The sequence below is a fragment of the Beta vulgaris genome, chromosome 4, assembly GCF_026745355.1.
Source record: "Beta vulgaris subsp. vulgaris cultivar EL10 chromosome 4, EL10.2, whole genome shotgun sequence".
NCBI classification, from domain to species: Eukaryota; Viridiplantae; Streptophyta; class Magnoliopsida; order Caryophyllales; family Amaranthaceae; genus Beta; species Beta vulgaris.
In genome coordinates, this window is record NC_079205.1 from 59,117,297 (window position 1) to 59,133,645 (window position 16,349).

Below are 16,349 nucleotides of genomic sequence, written 5' to 3' on the forward strand. Positions count from 1 at the left end.
TATGCTTTCATAATTATTACTTTTTCTATAAGTTTTTTACTAGTCCCTCAATTGAAGAGATAGAGCACACAGGTTTACGGTCCATAGATTAACGTGCACTTAAAGAAAGTTAATTAATCAGTTTTTTCAAATGACTGGCCATGCATAGAGAGACCAAGGGCAAACGAAAAATGTAGCATCAAATAACAATACACTACATTAGTCCTACTGTGACTTATATTGTTCAAAATTAACACCTATACACTTTATTATAGAGCTAGGTACTAGGTCTGGGCTATGTCTCGAGTAAAGAAAATTTAATGTTATATTTTAAAATGATTACATTAAATAAATACTAGTATACCACTTGATCTAATGGTTAAAACTTGATATATAAACTTAAAGTCACGGGTTCAAAGCTTATACTATATGCAATTTTTTAATTTTTTTATTGTATGTAAATTACATGGAGTAGAATGCCCTTAAAAAGAGCGTCACGTGGCACCATACTTTATTTAGAAACATCTGTTAATATATTAGTATAAATTGATTATTAGTACGAGCGATTTATCAAAGCTTTGTCATGGAGTATTTATCTAGCATTAAAATTTCTAGTTGAAATTTGAAATTGTTTAATGGTGAAACTAAGACATTAATTGATGATATATTTTTCATATCCCATCAATATTAATTAAATAATTTGATTTATCACGATAATTGGAATCAATAATTTATCAAATAAGAGTTATAAAATAATAAATAAGAGTTTTTAATGAGAAAGTATGAGATTTTGAAGTGTTGGAAATATATGAAGATTGGTTATGTTAGAGAATAAAAAAATATGGTCATTTGTAATTTTTTCAATTCATCAAAAATTAATAAAATTATGTCATCTTTTGTAAATAGTAATCACGAAAAGGAACCAATTTTCGCTGTCACCTAGCGCGATTTCAATGGTTGCTGAAATGAGAACCCTCCTTATATACATTAGGGTTCCACTCTTTATGCGGAGCATCCAACAATAACACGAAGGTGATTTTCCCCTTTTTTCTAAAATGAGGAGAATAATTTCTCACCATTATTGGTGCTCTTAGAGACCTAGAAAAAATTGTTTCTAATATCCACCCTACTTTCTTATGCTACCTCAGGTGTCTCTTCACACCTTTTAAAAAAACCTAAAATTTCAACATCAACTTTTTACAAAGACAACATAAACATAAAACAACCCTTAGCTCCTGTTTTAAAACCATTAACGACTTTAATCTGCTTACGACTACATATTCCAAAACCCTATTATATAAACTCATTGCATATACAAAATAATCACAATTCACAAACAAGAAAAATAATATTCCAAAGTTGAAAAAAAATAAAAAATGGGTAGTGAAGAAATTGGAGGAGAGAAACATAAAGCAAGGAAAATAGTGGTGGCTGTGGATGAAAGTGAAGAAAGTATGTATGCCTTATCATGGTGTCTCAACAACATCATCGTACGACACCCTGAAGATTCCTTTGTAATTCTCCATGCTAAGAGACCTACTGTTGTGTACTCTGGCTTTGATAACTCTGGTATATTTTCATCAACATCATCTCAATTATAATTGTGTTGAATTTAGTATTTCAATTAGTAGTTAATAATGAATGTTATTGAGCTGATATATAAATATAAACTCATGCTAAACTGCTAATTAGGATTTAGGATGGACAACTTTATAAGTATTTTTTTGTTATCATGCATAAAGATTGAGTGAAATTATTTGATATAGAATGTACTAGATCGAGGAAGAGAGTTTCAAATGAGGAAATGAACAAAATTTAATCTTTGATAAATTATGCAGATGATACACCCGGTTATATGATGAATAAACTCAATACTTTAACCAATTAGATTTAAATAGAAAGAATTTTATCAAACACACGGAACATATAAAGCTAAAATTATTTATTATATCAAAGATGCCAATTGATGGGTGGGTAATTGGCATCATGCCACTATGAAGAAATGTCATTGGCTTCCTTCTTTTTATTATAGACCTTTTGTTTTTTGGACTTTGGTACGTAGTTTGTTAAAAGCTTGTTTTGAGCAATTGGAATTTTGGATGGTATAAATATATATATGCTAGAGTTGATTAAGATTAGCTCGGCTCGTAGGCCTTTCCGGTCCAATTTTGAGTGGGCTTTGGACACGTTTTTTCGGACCGATCTGATTTTTTGGGCAAAAAATTCGAACTACGAACAACTCATATTTGAAAAAATAAGCTAAATTTCGGCTCGTGGTGATCAATTAGATCTTTGATTAATTAACAACTCTTTCTTTATTGACCTCCTTGTTTCTCTCTGCTAGGCCCAACCCGAATACCGGATTTTGGCGCCGATTTTTCGCCCCGACCCGCGGCTTTGTCCCGAAACGGGCCATTTTTTTTTACCAAAGCCCAACCCATGATCACCTCTAATACTCTCATGCCTCAATATCCCATCCATCTCTTTGCATTTGTTGTTTATTTTTTTTACCATGAATATCTCTAATTTGTATAATTAAAATAAAAGTTCTAACACATAACTAACATTTATTATATATAGTATTGTAAGAATTTTATCTTGACATTTTGCTTTTGCACAGTCTTCCATGTACATCTTTAGCCACATATATAGTTTAATTATCTATTAGTGAAACAATGAAAAGTATATATTTTAAAAGTATACATTCAAACAAATCCAACATATTTTAAAAAAAAAGAAATTATCAATGGTAACTTTAAACTTTTGCTTTTTCTCTTTAATTGCCAAATTTATTAACCTTAATTCTCAATGATAACATTGTGTTTATAGTAATATAATCATCTTGATAATGTGGTATTATTAACCAAATGACTATCATTGAGAAATGAATCCAACCAAATCTCACATTACAATATCTTTTCATTCATATGGTATGTGGAATACTAAACAATAAACATGGTCTCTCTAAAAAAAAAAGTTAAACATGGTCAAAGTTAACTTTAACTTAAATATTCTATATATAATTGTCATAAGAAAATCTACATAATTAAAATACAAAGCTATAGAAGGAGACAAGGAGTATATAAATAGGATTATTTGAGAAATTAAAAGGGCTTCCATCGGTTTTTACCGTTGGAAAGCCCCCACCTTTGCTTTTTTATTTGTTTTTAGGTTTCCAATAACAATTTCTCCCTCGAAAGACAGGGTTTTCGATCTCCTTCGTAAGAAAAGGTTTTTCGATCTCCTTCGAAAGACAAGGTTTTTCGACCTCCTTCGAAAGACAGGGTTTTTCTCCTCTTTTAGAGGGGAATTTCTACAGGTTACAATCCGGGATACTAGATCTAATGGATTGCCGTGAAATTATTTTGTTGGTGAAGAATTATGCGGGATCTCAAAGGTTATCAATTTTTCGAATACGGTCAGATGAATCCGACGGAAATCATCCTCACGACTACAAGGGATCGTTAGATTGTCTCTCCAACAAGGCTGTATTTTCCAGCGATATAAGCGGGAGATGTTCCACATTGCAAGATTTGTTTGACGATCGTAGTTTTTATGAAGGAAATTTTTGTTTGATTCAACTTATGTATTTGTTTGATTCGATTGCTTATGTAGATGTCGTATGACTTTTTATTAATGAATTAATTTTACTATTCAAAAAAAAAAAAATTTGAGAAATTAATAAAATAAAATTATACGTTAATCAATAATTAATGTTTATTGTCGCTTAATATTTTTATACTTCCTCCGTTCTGTTTTATTGAAATATTGAGTGAAATGACACTATTCATTGATCAATTTTGACTCCAATTATCGCCATTATATAAAGAAAAACATAGTCAAGTGAATTCTTATTAGATTCGTCTCGATGCACTCTTTCAAATTATAACCTTTTCATATTTTTTACGTGTGCACAACTAAAGATATTAACTATTAAACAAACGCGTTGAGTTACGTGAAAAAAGCAAATGTTTCATTTCAAATAGAACGGAAAAATATTTAACTTCTTATACCCTAAGGGATACTCCTATTATTCATTGATTTTTTTTTTTGGTTTTGGAAATTATTCAGCATATTTGTCCTCCCACGATGCTTTATCATCACTTGACAGGCGGGACAGTGACATGGCGTGTTGGGTCCTACAGAAGGCCGAGAAGCTGTGCGCTGAGCATGATGTGAGTGAGCTTTGCAAGTTAATATTTGTAGAGATGAATTTGTCAATTTTTTTCATTCATATGAGCCACAAACGTAGTACAAAAAAGGATAGAAGGATTTAAATTTGTAACATATCGTTTAGGGTATTTTAATTTAATCATTAGGCCAAAATATTAGATGAATTTGTCATTTAATTGAGAATAAACGATACGTTGTGATTTAAATGTTGTTCCCTATAAAGGTAAAGGTGGAAGGAAGAGTTGAAGAAGGAGATCCTGGAGATGTAATATGTGAGATGGTGAAAGTTTTGAAGGCTGACTTGCTTGTGACGGGGAGCCATGGCTATGGTCAGCTCACTAGGTACAAGTTAACTTTATTCTTTCTAAACAAAGACCAAAGTTATATGATGTTTGCTGTTCAGTAAAATGGACTGTCGTAGTATTCCGTAATCATATTATGGAGACCTAGTCACATTACAAAATAATAAAACGCTTCATTATGTTTGTACTAATTACTATAGCTAAGAGAACAAATATGTTAAATTTTGTCAGGGCCATATTGAAGAGTGTGAGTCATCACTGTGTCCAAAATGCGGGTTGTCCTGTTCTTGTCGTGAAGATGCCAAAATGAAATGCTCGTTTCGGATTTGAAGAGTCGAAGACACATAGATATACGATGTAACTTTTAAAAGTAAGGTACACTTTGATGTATGATAAAAACTGTATAACTACCTTTCACACTACATCTGTTTCATTCATTAGAGAATTATCTAAAAGTATAATTCTTGTTTGTTTGCTTTTATATAGGTTTATACTTAAAAGCTAAAAATAATGTGCAGTAATTGTCCATCTGATGAGCGGTATTATATTGCGGTAATGAATCAAGATGTTGAATTATATGTATACCTGATTAATTGTCAAATACTGGGATTAATTGCCCATTAATTGTTCATAAACTGTTGGGAGTTTGTACAAGGTAACGATAGCTGATAGCTGATAGCTGATAGCATTAAGACACCATATGTCAGAACAACCGTGCAATCTGCACAAAACCTCCTGAAGCACCCAGGCAAAACTCAAAATGCACTAGTCACTTGTCTGCAATGGTTAGTTAGGCTATTTTTAACCTCTTTAAGCTCGGCGCCTCAGCATAGACCGAGTTGCAAGTGCAGAACTTTTAACTGAGCTGAGCTACATGGAGTTACATGCAGGTAAAGGGAGGATTTTACCAGTTAAAGAGAAGCATACAGACTTTCTCAAAAAACAACGTACACCAAGTAAAAGAGGATCAAGATTTTTCAAGCATTACTGCCTTGGAAAAATAATCACCCAAAAATGAAATGCAACAAAATAGACATGCACAGAAGAAAAGGCAAAATTAGAATAACTCAGCTCATTTACCATTCCAGAATCTCTATTTCATGTTTAAATATGTAATAAGAAAACTGGAAATCTCCTTGGCCCTTTAGCTATTATCCACCAAATACAGCCGAATGAGAAAAACTAATATGTCATACAGGCTTTTGATTTGGTGTCTTTTTAAGTCTACTACCAAAAACCTATGCTAAAAATTGATAAGAGAAAATTGCTTGTGAACAATGAGTCTGAATTAGAATTCTCCTTGATACTGCTCGAGTACTCACAGTTCATCCTGTAAAATACAACCACAAACATGACCGATGTTAGGAAATAGAACACCATGCGCCATGCGTTGTTACTTAGAAATTAGAATGTCAATGGACTTACATGTTGATCGTCATCCTTATCATCGGATTTATCAGCATCATCCTTATCAGAGTCGTCGGCTTCAGCTTCATCTTCATCCTCAGCCTGAAAGAAAAGCATGAAAAAAGAAGGATTACAACTATGGCATAACGGAAAGTAATAAATGCTAACTTTCGACAGCGATAAGTTGACACTTACATCTGATTCAACGGGATCATCCTTGGTTTCCTGTTCAAGTATCAAAATTAAGTCAGAATACAATCTTTACAGAAGTTCATTTGGTAATGGAGAGATAGGAACATCAGACCATTCTGAGCTATAGTAAATTACAGGTGTTTCAAAATAGATTTTCCTAATTTCAAATTCTATTCATGCCTGTTTTCTTACCAATCGGGACAAGATTTGACAGCACAATTACTGATACAAAAATTACTATGGTAACAGAATTTGGACCATTTGCAGGGTTCAAGATAGATAAAATTGGATGGAGAAGTATTATATTTCCAACTGAATGTCCTATTCCTCCTACGTCCTCTTTTACTACAGGTTATCAGCATGACAAGTAGCATGCAGAAAAGGGACTAAAAAATAGACGCCCGTAGGAGAAATAGAAACAAACTTCATAAAGGACCAGGGAAATAGATGATGATCATACCTCCTCCTCTCTCTTCTTCTCAAGCTCCTCAAAAGCAGCCTTTTCAGCCTGCAAAAGACATGCAAAAAAATGTCAGATAATAGAAATACTCAGATGTCGGAAACTGGATATAGCACCATCGTAATAGAGGAAGCAAACCAACTTACATCCTTTTGCTTTCCCCAGGTTTCCTCAGCCAACTGCTTTGCATACTCAGGGTCATCACAGACCAAGACGTTGTCAAAGAGTGTGCCAGACTTCACCTGTAATGGTCGATAATTATCAATAGGTTTCTCATAAAAAATATAAGCTAAGGCTTATAGTAGAAGAGAAGTAAAATTACCTGCCACAACTCAACGCCAACATATCTGAGCTTGGGGTAAACATACAGTTCTGGGTCATCCTTGAATTCTGAAATATGAAAATAGTTTGCTCAGCAGTCCATTTAAATTTGCAAGTTTCTTGGCAAGGAGGGGAGCAAAGGCAGGAACCAAAACATAAAAAAAGAGAAGCAGTTCAAACCTGGGTTGTCGATCATGGGTGCCTTCCACTTGCCCTTGTAGTTGGGGTTCTTGATTTTCTGCAATCAATGTATATAGCTTGTCCAATTATATGCTATGCCACTCGTTAATTTCACAGAGATTTGAAAAAAAGAAACGGAACCAACCTTTGCTTTCCATGGGCCCTTGTACTCGGGGTTTGGAATGGTTGGGGCAGTCCATTCACCATCTTCCTCATCATCCCAGTCCTCCGGCTGAAAATAATTGAACATGTCAGCTATATCCAGTTGCAAAGTCCGGCATATAAGATATAACACTTCACACGAATTTCAATACACATTACCTTCTTAGCCTCAGGGTCAGTAATCTCTGCTGGGATGTCGTCATAACCCTTAATAATCAAAAGACTAGTAAGTTAAATTTTCCAATATATATAAACAAATTCAACAATAGTTATCTAAGACAGTAGGGGGACGGAGAAGCAAAATAAAATCAATACCTCTGGCTTCTTGTCTTCGGGGTCAGGAATGAACTCCTTGTCATCCCAATCCTCGGGCTAAAAAGCAAAAAACCATCCAGATTAATTAGCATATCTATTCAGTAACCCAACAAAGAAGCTAGGGGAAATAATTTGCTCAGAGAATACATACCTTCTTAGCCTCAGGATCCTTGATTTTCTTAGCAGGAAGTAGGTCCCAGTCAGTGTAAAGACTACCAGTTTGTTTCTCCTGGTTGTCGATGAGGATGCTGTAGGTAGCATCTGGGCGGAGAATGAAGGTGTACACATGAGTCAATTGGTCAGTCTCACAAGGGACATCCTTCTTGATCAAGTGATTTGTATCATTGTAGTTGAAAATGGCATGGACTTTCTTAGTACTGTACCCACAGATATCAGGGCCAAACATAATGCTGCAATGCCAACAAGTTGCACATTTTAAATTAGTACATAAAAACCAACAGATACTTCAAAATCACAATCCTTCAATAATGGGGAAAATTTTATATTTACCTGTATGGGGTATCCCCACCAAATTTCTTCTGGTCAACTTCACCACTGAGTAACTTCATGTAACCACCTCCACAATCAAGCTTCTGTTCATGCTTAACAGAAAACTGGAAAACCAAGGTATTATCTTTGTTGCTGAATTCTGGGAATTCAGCAGAGATAGCATAGAATCTGTAGTCCTCGCTAGTCTGGATACCTGCAACACATGGGTAAATCAGGTTATTATAACTCAGACGGTAACAAAACTTTAAATATGAACTTGAAAGCCAAAAACTTTCATACACTAAAAGACATATCATCAAAGAGTACCTTTGTCATTGGCATCTCCGTTCCATTTGCCGGATGTGTAATTCCACTCTCCAGCCATACTTTCATCCTTCTTCCATTCAGATTTGACCCAACGCTTCTCCCATCCATCTTCACCAACCAAAAGAAATCAGCTCAATAGGGGGAAAAGGAAATTAAAGGAAAGGAAATTTTAAACTACTCTACGCCCCTACTATATCATATCCATGCTTGGAAGTTAAATTCATGTCCTGATAAAGTACTGGACAAACTGAATTGCTATAGAGGAAAAAAATATCTCTATTATAGTCTTCTAACCCTAATTCATCTTCGAAGTTCAGTCAAAATATAATGTTGAACCAATAAAACAAACTTAGCAATCTCTTGTGAGTAGCTTTTTTCCCAAGGAGCTCAAAAAGAGTACAAACTTTTTTTAAATAAAAATGCGTACAATTACCAAATACTTCTACAGTTTACTATTTAATCAAGCATCAATCGATACTGATTGAAACACATGAAACCTAAATTATCCGACCGCGACGAATCCATTATTCACAGACTGATACTTCTTCACAGCTACACCTAATTAATGTGACTGGACAACAAGGCGACTCTTAAAACAATTCAAAAATGTTAACTAAATCACTATTCCTAGAAGCCTCATTCATCAATCTAAATTTGCATAATCAACTGACATTATCTTAAAACACAATCAATATACTACATTATGCACAGATCTGCTATCAATTCAAACTATAAAAAAACAGAACCAAGCAACACACAATCAGATCCAAAACCAATCGAATCGGACCCAATCAAATTAAAATCAAATTCAACCACAAAAACAACCTACAAAACCGCAATCCAAACAAGTCACTGAAAAAACGTATGATCTACACAAAATCAAGCTATATTAAACTCAGAAACAAGCGTCATTACATCATAAGTTCCTCACCATCAAAAATCTATGATCCACATAAAAATTCAGCTAAAATTCTATAAAATTAACAAAAAATTCATAACATCATCAAAATAAAATTCATAACATCATCAAAATGAAATCCAGAATTGAAAAAAATGACGAAATCGACGAAGAGAGAGAAATTCAATGAAATGAAAAATACCTTCGAAACGTTCCTCGAAGAACACTTTAGCAGATGCGATGGCAAAAAGAGAGAGAAGAAGGAGGAGAGAGAGAAAGCTAGGGTTTCGCCCCCGATTCTCCATTGTTAACTCTTGAGGAGAGTGAGAAAGAGAGAGAAATTTGAGGAAGGTGAGAAATGTATAAGTGACCAGTAGTAATTTGAGGCTAAATATACTAAAGGAAGTGTAGACTTCTTCTACGTAAATTTTGATTTTACACGTGGTTTTTCCTTATAGGAAATTGTTATATGATGTGGACCTGTTATGTGTTGACACGTTGGATGGGAGTGTCATTGTGATTGACGTGGCGGGTTTTTATTGGGGATTTACACGAACTGGAGGTGTTATTTGTTCTCGAATATTTCCATCATATGCCCTTGGGTTTCATGTTATTTACTGGACTTGCCACTCATGTGGGTTTTTTGGGGGTTTATTTAGAGGAATCACGTGAGACGCGCATGTGCACATCGAATGGACTGTGATCATTAAGAACTTATAATTTATTTATGGACGATGGGCCCCATATAGTTTATGAGAGTGGATTTAAAGTAGTATCAGTTTGTAAGAGATTTCCTGTTTTTTGCATTTTTAGCTTTTTCCTTAATTAAAAACTACTAATTTTTTGGTTCGGTTATGTCTCGTGTAATTAAATATTTATTTATTAACATTTTACTTTATAAATAGAACACAAAACATTTATTTGATTTGGTGGTTAAAACTTTAGTGTATAAGTTTGAGGTTATGGGATCAAATCTTATGAGATGTATTTTCTGTACTTTTTTTTTTTTTTAATTGTATGTGTGTTTGCATAAAGTAAACCGTTTAAGGGTTCGTTTGATTCAACTTATTTTGTTTTATCTTATAATATCTTATTTTTTCTAATATAAGTTAAAATAAGTTGAATAAAACAGAGCTGAAATTAGGTAACGATCCAAGCTAATTTGAAGAAGGGAACCCTTTTTTGAATTTGATGGCTAGTTTAATGTACATAATGACATGTTTCTCCCATTCAATACATTTTTTTAAAATTCATTTAATGAATAATTTAATTCATTTAGGACTAGTTTAATGCATTAAGACTGTCAGGTTGTTTTTAAAAATTTTCAGATGTAGTTCGAGTTTCAAGGGAAGAGAATAGACAACTACTCCCTCCGTCTTTTATTAGTTTACCCCTTTCTTTGGGGCACATTTGCCGAGATACTAATTTGAACCTTAATATCTCCCATTTTCGATAAGCAAAAATTACAAAAAGTTAATATTTGGATAATACACATTGAGACGAATCCAACAAAATCTCACATGACTATATTTTTCCTTAAATACAAATTACAAAAGATAGTCAAAGTCATGTATGTGAATAGTGTCAAAAGTCAAAAGGGGTAAACTAATAAAAGACGGAGGGAGTATATTGGTAAAGGATCGAGATGTCTAGTGATAGTGTTAGGATTAGAGGGAGACATAATGAACATGTTAGGAATATGTAAATTTGGATTTGTCAAAGTAGACCGTCTATTATAATAATATGGGTCAATACCTCTACTCAGGCCCGACTATTAGGCTGTGCAAACAACCCAATAGCACAAGGCCCCCGAATTTCTTGGGGCCCCAAAATCTGGAAACAAAGATATATTGGATTGGATGCTAAAAAATTCATCCACATATCTTAGCTCAGTTGGTCTCTGAACTCAATATTCCAACACAACACGCGAGTTCGAATGTCTTCCCCAACATGTCATACCTATTTTTTTGCAAGTCTTGTAGTATTTTCTTGGAGTTTGAGCATTTGACTCATCTTCCCACCATTCGATAATTACTTTTCCATTATTTTTCTTTTTTTTTTCAAATTTTGAGCTTATTTTTTTTGGGAAGTGTATATTTATCTAATATAAATTGTATAATTTGTGACCACAAGTTAACTAGTTTACAGATTCAGCTACCTCATCACATAAATCTAATTTTTTGTTGTACCTTTTTAGAGTGAAATAGACAAATTATTATTGTTATCTTTGTAATAGAACATCACTAATAATTTGGTTTTGAATTGAGTTGTTACATATAATTTCAAATGAGTTTGAGGTTTTAATTTTTCAATTTGCAAGATAAAAATATTATTGTAACATTATAAAATATTTTTTTTTCATTTAATTTGCAAAAAAAAAATGACACTAGAAGCCTAATCCTAAAATTAAAACAAGGCTCCAAAGTCCAAATTGTTTATGACGTCCCTGCCTCTACTCTACCACTTCGACTTAAAATATCATGACTGAATTTACATGGTAGCATGATGATTGTAATGCGGACATACCACATCCTTACGTTTGTAAACATGTATATTTTTGGATGCGTAAGTTTGAAGCCAAAGATGGAAAAAATAAAAAAGCAACATGATTGTCCAGCACAAGTGCACAACTAGGAGTTGCTTTCTATCTTAAACTTATAGAGTTATTGTACTTTTATTCACAAACTTCTATCTAAAGACTGTTATGTCCTAAAAATTTTGCTAAGCTGAATCTGCAGGATATACGTCCGTCCCAGTTAGAAGTTATCAGGTAGCGGTTACAGCAAGCAGGAACGAAGGGAGTTGAGTAAATTTGATTCAAAGAGCATTGGATACTGATCAAGATCAAGTCAAATAATGCTGTTGCGCCTACAAAATAGGGTTGACAAAGTCATTAAGCAGAAGTGGAGATACTCCTTGATATTAGGAGATCATGGCATCATATTAGGAGATTAGTTATGCAACGTAAACATGTAAAGCAACGTTACAATAAATGTATGGATATAAATAGGAGTAGAAGTATTGGGGGAAAGGCAGTTCATTAACATTGCTTACATTAGAACACTTCTATTTACTTTCACAAATATCAACAAGTGTATTTAGTATAAGCTGCTAGCTGCTAGCTATAAGTTGTAATCTTCCTACATAGTGGATTGGTGGACTCAATTCCACCCGCGGTTTTTTACCCTCCTCTTGGGGTTTTCCGCGTCACCATTTCTTGGTGTCTCTGTCTTCTCTTTGCATCCTCTTTTAATTTCGTAGCTAGCATCCCTTGTTATTGCATCTCCATTAGCTGTAGATCCTCAGCTAAGTTCTGCCTGATCAGAATTTGGCATAAACAGTTTGGCGCCCACCGTGGAAGAGATCGCAAATCTCATATAAGTTGTAATCTTCCCACAGCCAGGAAAATGGCGCTCCTAGAATCTCAAAATCTCAGCTAGCTGTAGATTCCTGATGGCTACGCCCAATCCCCCTTCGTGGAAGAGATCGCAAGAGCCAGGATTCCCAAAAAGATCAACGTGACCCAGCCTCACAAGCTGTATGATGGAGCTGCGGATCCCTATGACCATGTGACTCAATATAAACAGAAGATGTGGACTCTGTCCATTCCTGAGCATCTGCTAGAAGCCACCATGTGCAAGTCCTTCGGGGCCACCCTATCTGGACCTGCTTTACAATGGCTGATAAGTCTTAAGCCAGGTAGCATTCAAAATTTTGCTGCTTTAATTAACAATTTTATATGCAGTTTGCAAGCAGCAGAATCCTAGAGAAGCACACCGGCGACTTATACCGCATCACCCAGAAAGCCAATGAAGCGTGAGGCAGTACCTAGATCGATTCAACAAGGAAATGATCTCTGTCAAGAACCTGGATGTTCCCACAGCTATCGAAGCATTCAGGAGAGGACTAACCTATAAATCTAGACTGTATTATGAATTGACCAGGTACCCATGTGGCACATTCGAAGAGGTCAGGGCCAGAGCCATGGCTGAGATACGTGTCGAGGAGGACGAGGCGTCCAGGTACGTAAGCGAGCCTAGCTATGATCGGAAATCCCAGAACCAGAAGAAGACTGATTGGCGCCATCAGCCATATCAGAAGCGCGAAAGTAATAACGTAGCCAGCAAGGCAAGCAGTAAATCGTCTAACAATGATTACCCTTCCATTGCTTCCTACTGTTTTAACGTGGATGCAGGAGGCGTAGTAAACGCATTAGAAAAGCTGGGAACCACAGTTAGGTGGCCTCGCAAAAACGACAGACCAGACAGCGAGAAGGACACCACCAAGTGGTGTAGCTACCATGGCGACCATGGCCATCGAACAGAAGAATGCAATGCTCTCAAAAAGGAGGTGGCGTGGCTGCTCAAGAAGGGTTATCTCGAGCACTTGATGGGGAAAAAGGGGCAGCAAGAAGATAAAACTGGCCCCAGCCAGCAACAGCCTCATCCACCACCTGAGCCCCTGCACGATAAGGTAATCAATTCTATCTCTGGAGGTTCAGAAATATGTGGACTAACATACTCTGCAGCCAAGAGATTTGCTCGAGAAGGTTCCAAAATGGCACCTAGCCCGCTGAGGAGTGCTGAAGAGAAAAAGCTCAGAAGCATGACCATCAGCTTCGACGAAGAAGATGGAGATGAAGAAGCTGATAATCATGACGGCCTCGTCGTGTCTCTCACCGTCAGCAATTGCCTCATGAAGCGAGTCTGATAGACAATGGCAGCTCAGCTAATATCATTTTCAAAAGTGCTCTAGAAAGCATGGGGCTGCAGGAAGCTGATATCCTCAGGAAAGCAACCGTTCTGTTCGGGTTCAATGGCGAGCCAGCTACAACGCTCGGAGAAATCGTATTGCCCACCTATGCAAAAGGAGTCAACCTCCAAACCAGGTTCAATGTGGTAGATTGTCCCTCAGCATACAACATCATAATGGGGACACCATGGATCCACAAAATGCGAGCTGTACCTTCCACCTATCACCAGACTATTAAATTCCCTACCAAGTGGGGAGTACAAGAAATCAGGGCGATCGCAAGCTGGCTAGGGAATGCTATAGCATATCTCTAAAAGCAAAAAAGGAATCTATCTAGCAATTACAGCAAGGTCCAGCGCCAGCCAAGCCAACAGATCAAGATGTAGATGAAGTGGCGTTGGACCCAGCAAAGCCAGAGCAGACCGTGCAGATTGGGGCATCCCTCCAGCTGAGGAAAGCAGCGGATTATTGAATTCTTAAAGAAAAATGTAAGCTGTTTTGCATGGAGCCATGAAGAATGGTAGGCATTGAGCCTGACATCATCACCCATAAGCTAAAGTCGATCCCAACTCAAAGCCCGTGAAGCAGAAAAGAAGGAAGTTTGCTCCAGAAAGAAAATGATAGTCAACGAGGAGGTGGACAAGCTACTCAAAGCTGGCAAAATCCGAGAAGTCAAATATCCCGATGGCTAGCTAACGTGGTGGTTGTTGGAAAGAAAAATGGCAAATGGCGGGTGTGCATCGATTTTACAGATCTCAATAAGGCGTGCCCTAAAGATCCATTCCCCTGCCACATATTGATGCATTGTGGACGCTACAGCTGGCCATGAAAGGCTAACGTTCCTAGATGCGTACTCAGGTTACAATCAGATACTAATGGATCCTGCAGACCAAGAAAAGACCGCCTTCATGACTGAAAGAGGCATCTATTGCTACAAGGTAATGCCCTTTGGGCTAAAAAATGCGGGTGCCACCTACCAGCGGCTAGTCAACAAGATGTTCGAGAAGCAGCTGGGGGACACGATGGAAGTCTATATAGATGACATGCTGGTCAAAACAAAGAAAGCAGAGGATCATGTGGACCACCTGCAAGAAACCTTTGAAGTCTTAAAGAAGTATGGGATGAAGCTCAATCCTAGCAAGTGTTCCTTGGCGTCCCAGCAGGCAAGTTTTTGGGCTACATAGTCACCCAGCGAGGAATAGAAGCCAATCCCAGCCAAGTGCAAGCACTAATCAACATTCAGTCACCGCGAAACCTGAAAGAGGTCCAGAAGCTGACAGGAAGGGTAGCTGCACTGAACAGATTCATATCCAGATCATCCGACAAGTGCCACTTGTTTTACAACGTGCTAAAAAAGAATAAAGGATTCAACTGGACAGATGAGCATGAAGCTGCATTGCAGGATCTGAAGGCCTACCTGGCTCAACCTCCCTTACTATCAAAGCCATCCACAGGAGAGACTCTCCAGCTGTATCTAGCTGTTAGCAGCAAAGCGGTAAGTGCGGTACTAGCCAGGGAAGCTGAAAATCAACAACTCCCAGTTTATTACGTTAGCAAATCCTTGCTAGATGCTGAAACCAGGTACACATCACTTGAAAAGTTAGTATTAGCTTTATATATGGCATCTCGTAAGCTGAGCACTATTTTGAGTCTCACCCCATTCATGTTATGACTAATTACCCCATCAAAGCAGTATTACGAAAACCTGAGCATTCAGGGAGAATGGCCAAATGGGCCATATCCCTGAGTGCACATGACATTAGGTATCTACCCAGGACAGCTATAAAATCGCAAGCCCTAGCTGACTTTGTGGCAGACTTTAGCCCTGACTTAGCTGCTACCGCTGAAGAAGAAGTGCGCCACTGTTAACAAAGTAGGTAAATCAGGCTCATGGCAGCTGTATGTAGATGGATCTTCAAACTTCAGAGGGCTGGTCTAGGTATAGTGCTAAAGTCGCCACAAGGGGACATGATAGTACGCGCTATCTGCTGCGATTTTAAAGCTACCAACAATGAAGCTGAATATGAGGCCTTAATAGCAGGTATGACTAGCACATGATTTAAAAGCTAACAGTTTGCGTGTCTTCAGTGATTCGTTGCTAATAGTAAGCCAGGTAAATGGAGAGTACGCAGCTAAAGATTCTAAAATGGCCTCTTACCTGAGCTAGCCAAAGACAAAGCCAAGTTATTCGAAGAGTTCAGCATAAAGCAGATCCCAAGGGACCAGAAACCAAGGCAGACGCCCTAGCTAACCTCGGATCAGCACTCAGAAAATGCGATTTCAAATCAATACCTATAGCCCACCTAGCTGAGCCAGCTATCAGCAAAGAGGTAAACATGGTGCATCAGATGACAACCAGGCAGGAAGCACAGCTGGACCCAGCCAATCATCG

At 36.8% G+C, this 16,349-nt stretch overlaps 2 protein-coding genes across 3 annotated transcripts; one reads left to right on the plus strand and one right to left on the minus strand.

Moving 5' to 3' along the window:
* Positions 1–1,103: 1,103 nt before the first annotated feature.
* On the plus strand, positions 1,104–4,935 carry LOC104890404 (universal stress protein A-like protein). Of its 2 annotated transcripts, XM_010675877.4 has the most exons (4): positions 1,203–1,548; positions 4,051–4,154; positions 4,376–4,494; positions 4,686–4,935. In XM_010675877.4, the coding sequence occupies exons 1-4, from the start codon at positions 1,356–1,358 to the stop codon at positions 4,762–4,764; spliced, it is 495 nt and encodes a 164-aa protein (XP_010674179.1). In that variant the 5' UTR covers positions 1,203–1,355; the 3' UTR covers positions 4,765–4,935. The 2 variants fall into 2 exon arrangements, with proteins under 2 accessions (XP_057250452.1, XP_010674179.1); XM_057394469.1 differs by lacking the exons at positions 4,051–4,154; positions 4,376–4,494; positions 4,686–4,935 and adding an exon at positions 3,184–3,689 and having other exon boundaries at positions 1,104–1,548.
* A 561-nt stretch (positions 4,936–5,496) lies between these two features.
* Positions 5,497–9,529, minus strand: LOC104890403 (calreticulin). The gene is made up of 14 exons (NM_001303065.1): positions 9,408–9,529; positions 8,308–8,415; positions 8,002–8,194; positions 7,643–7,901; positions 7,492–7,548; positions 7,336–7,383; positions 7,160–7,246; positions 7,015–7,072; positions 6,836–6,903; positions 6,660–6,755; positions 6,514–6,561; positions 6,057–6,086; positions 5,880–5,963; positions 5,497–5,784 (listed from the first exon to the last, which is right to left on the minus strand). Exons 1-14 carry the CDS (start codon positions 9,508–9,510, stop codon positions 5,773–5,775), a joined length of 1,251 nt encoding a protein of 416 aa, NP_001289994.1. The 5' UTR covers positions 9,511–9,529; the 3' UTR covers positions 5,497–5,772.
* Positions 9,530–16,349: the final 6,820 nt, after the last annotated feature.

Bases quoted from the DNA above. Each gene is read 5' to 3' on its own strand.
- LOC104890403 (NM_001303065.1), bottom strand. From the start codon at position 9,510: ATGGAGAATCGGGGGCGAAACCCTAGCTTTCTCTCTCTCCTCCTTCTT. The intron at 8,195-8,307 runs GTACTCTTTGAT...CATGTGTTGCAG, and splicing joins CGGAGATGCCAATGACAAAG to GTATCCAGACTAGCGAGGAC. The intron at 6,756-6,835 runs GTAATTTTACTT...CGACCATTACAG, and splicing joins TTGGCGTTGAGTTGTGGCAG to GTGAAGTCTGGCACACTCTT.
- LOC104890404 (XM_057394469.1), top strand. From the start codon at position 1,356: ATGGGTAGTGAAGAAATTGGAGGAGAGAAACATAAAGCAAGGAAAATA. The intron at 1,549-3,183 runs GTATATTTTCAT...CTCGAAAGACAG, and splicing joins CTCTGGCTTTGATAACTCTG to GGTTTTCGATCTCCTTCGTA.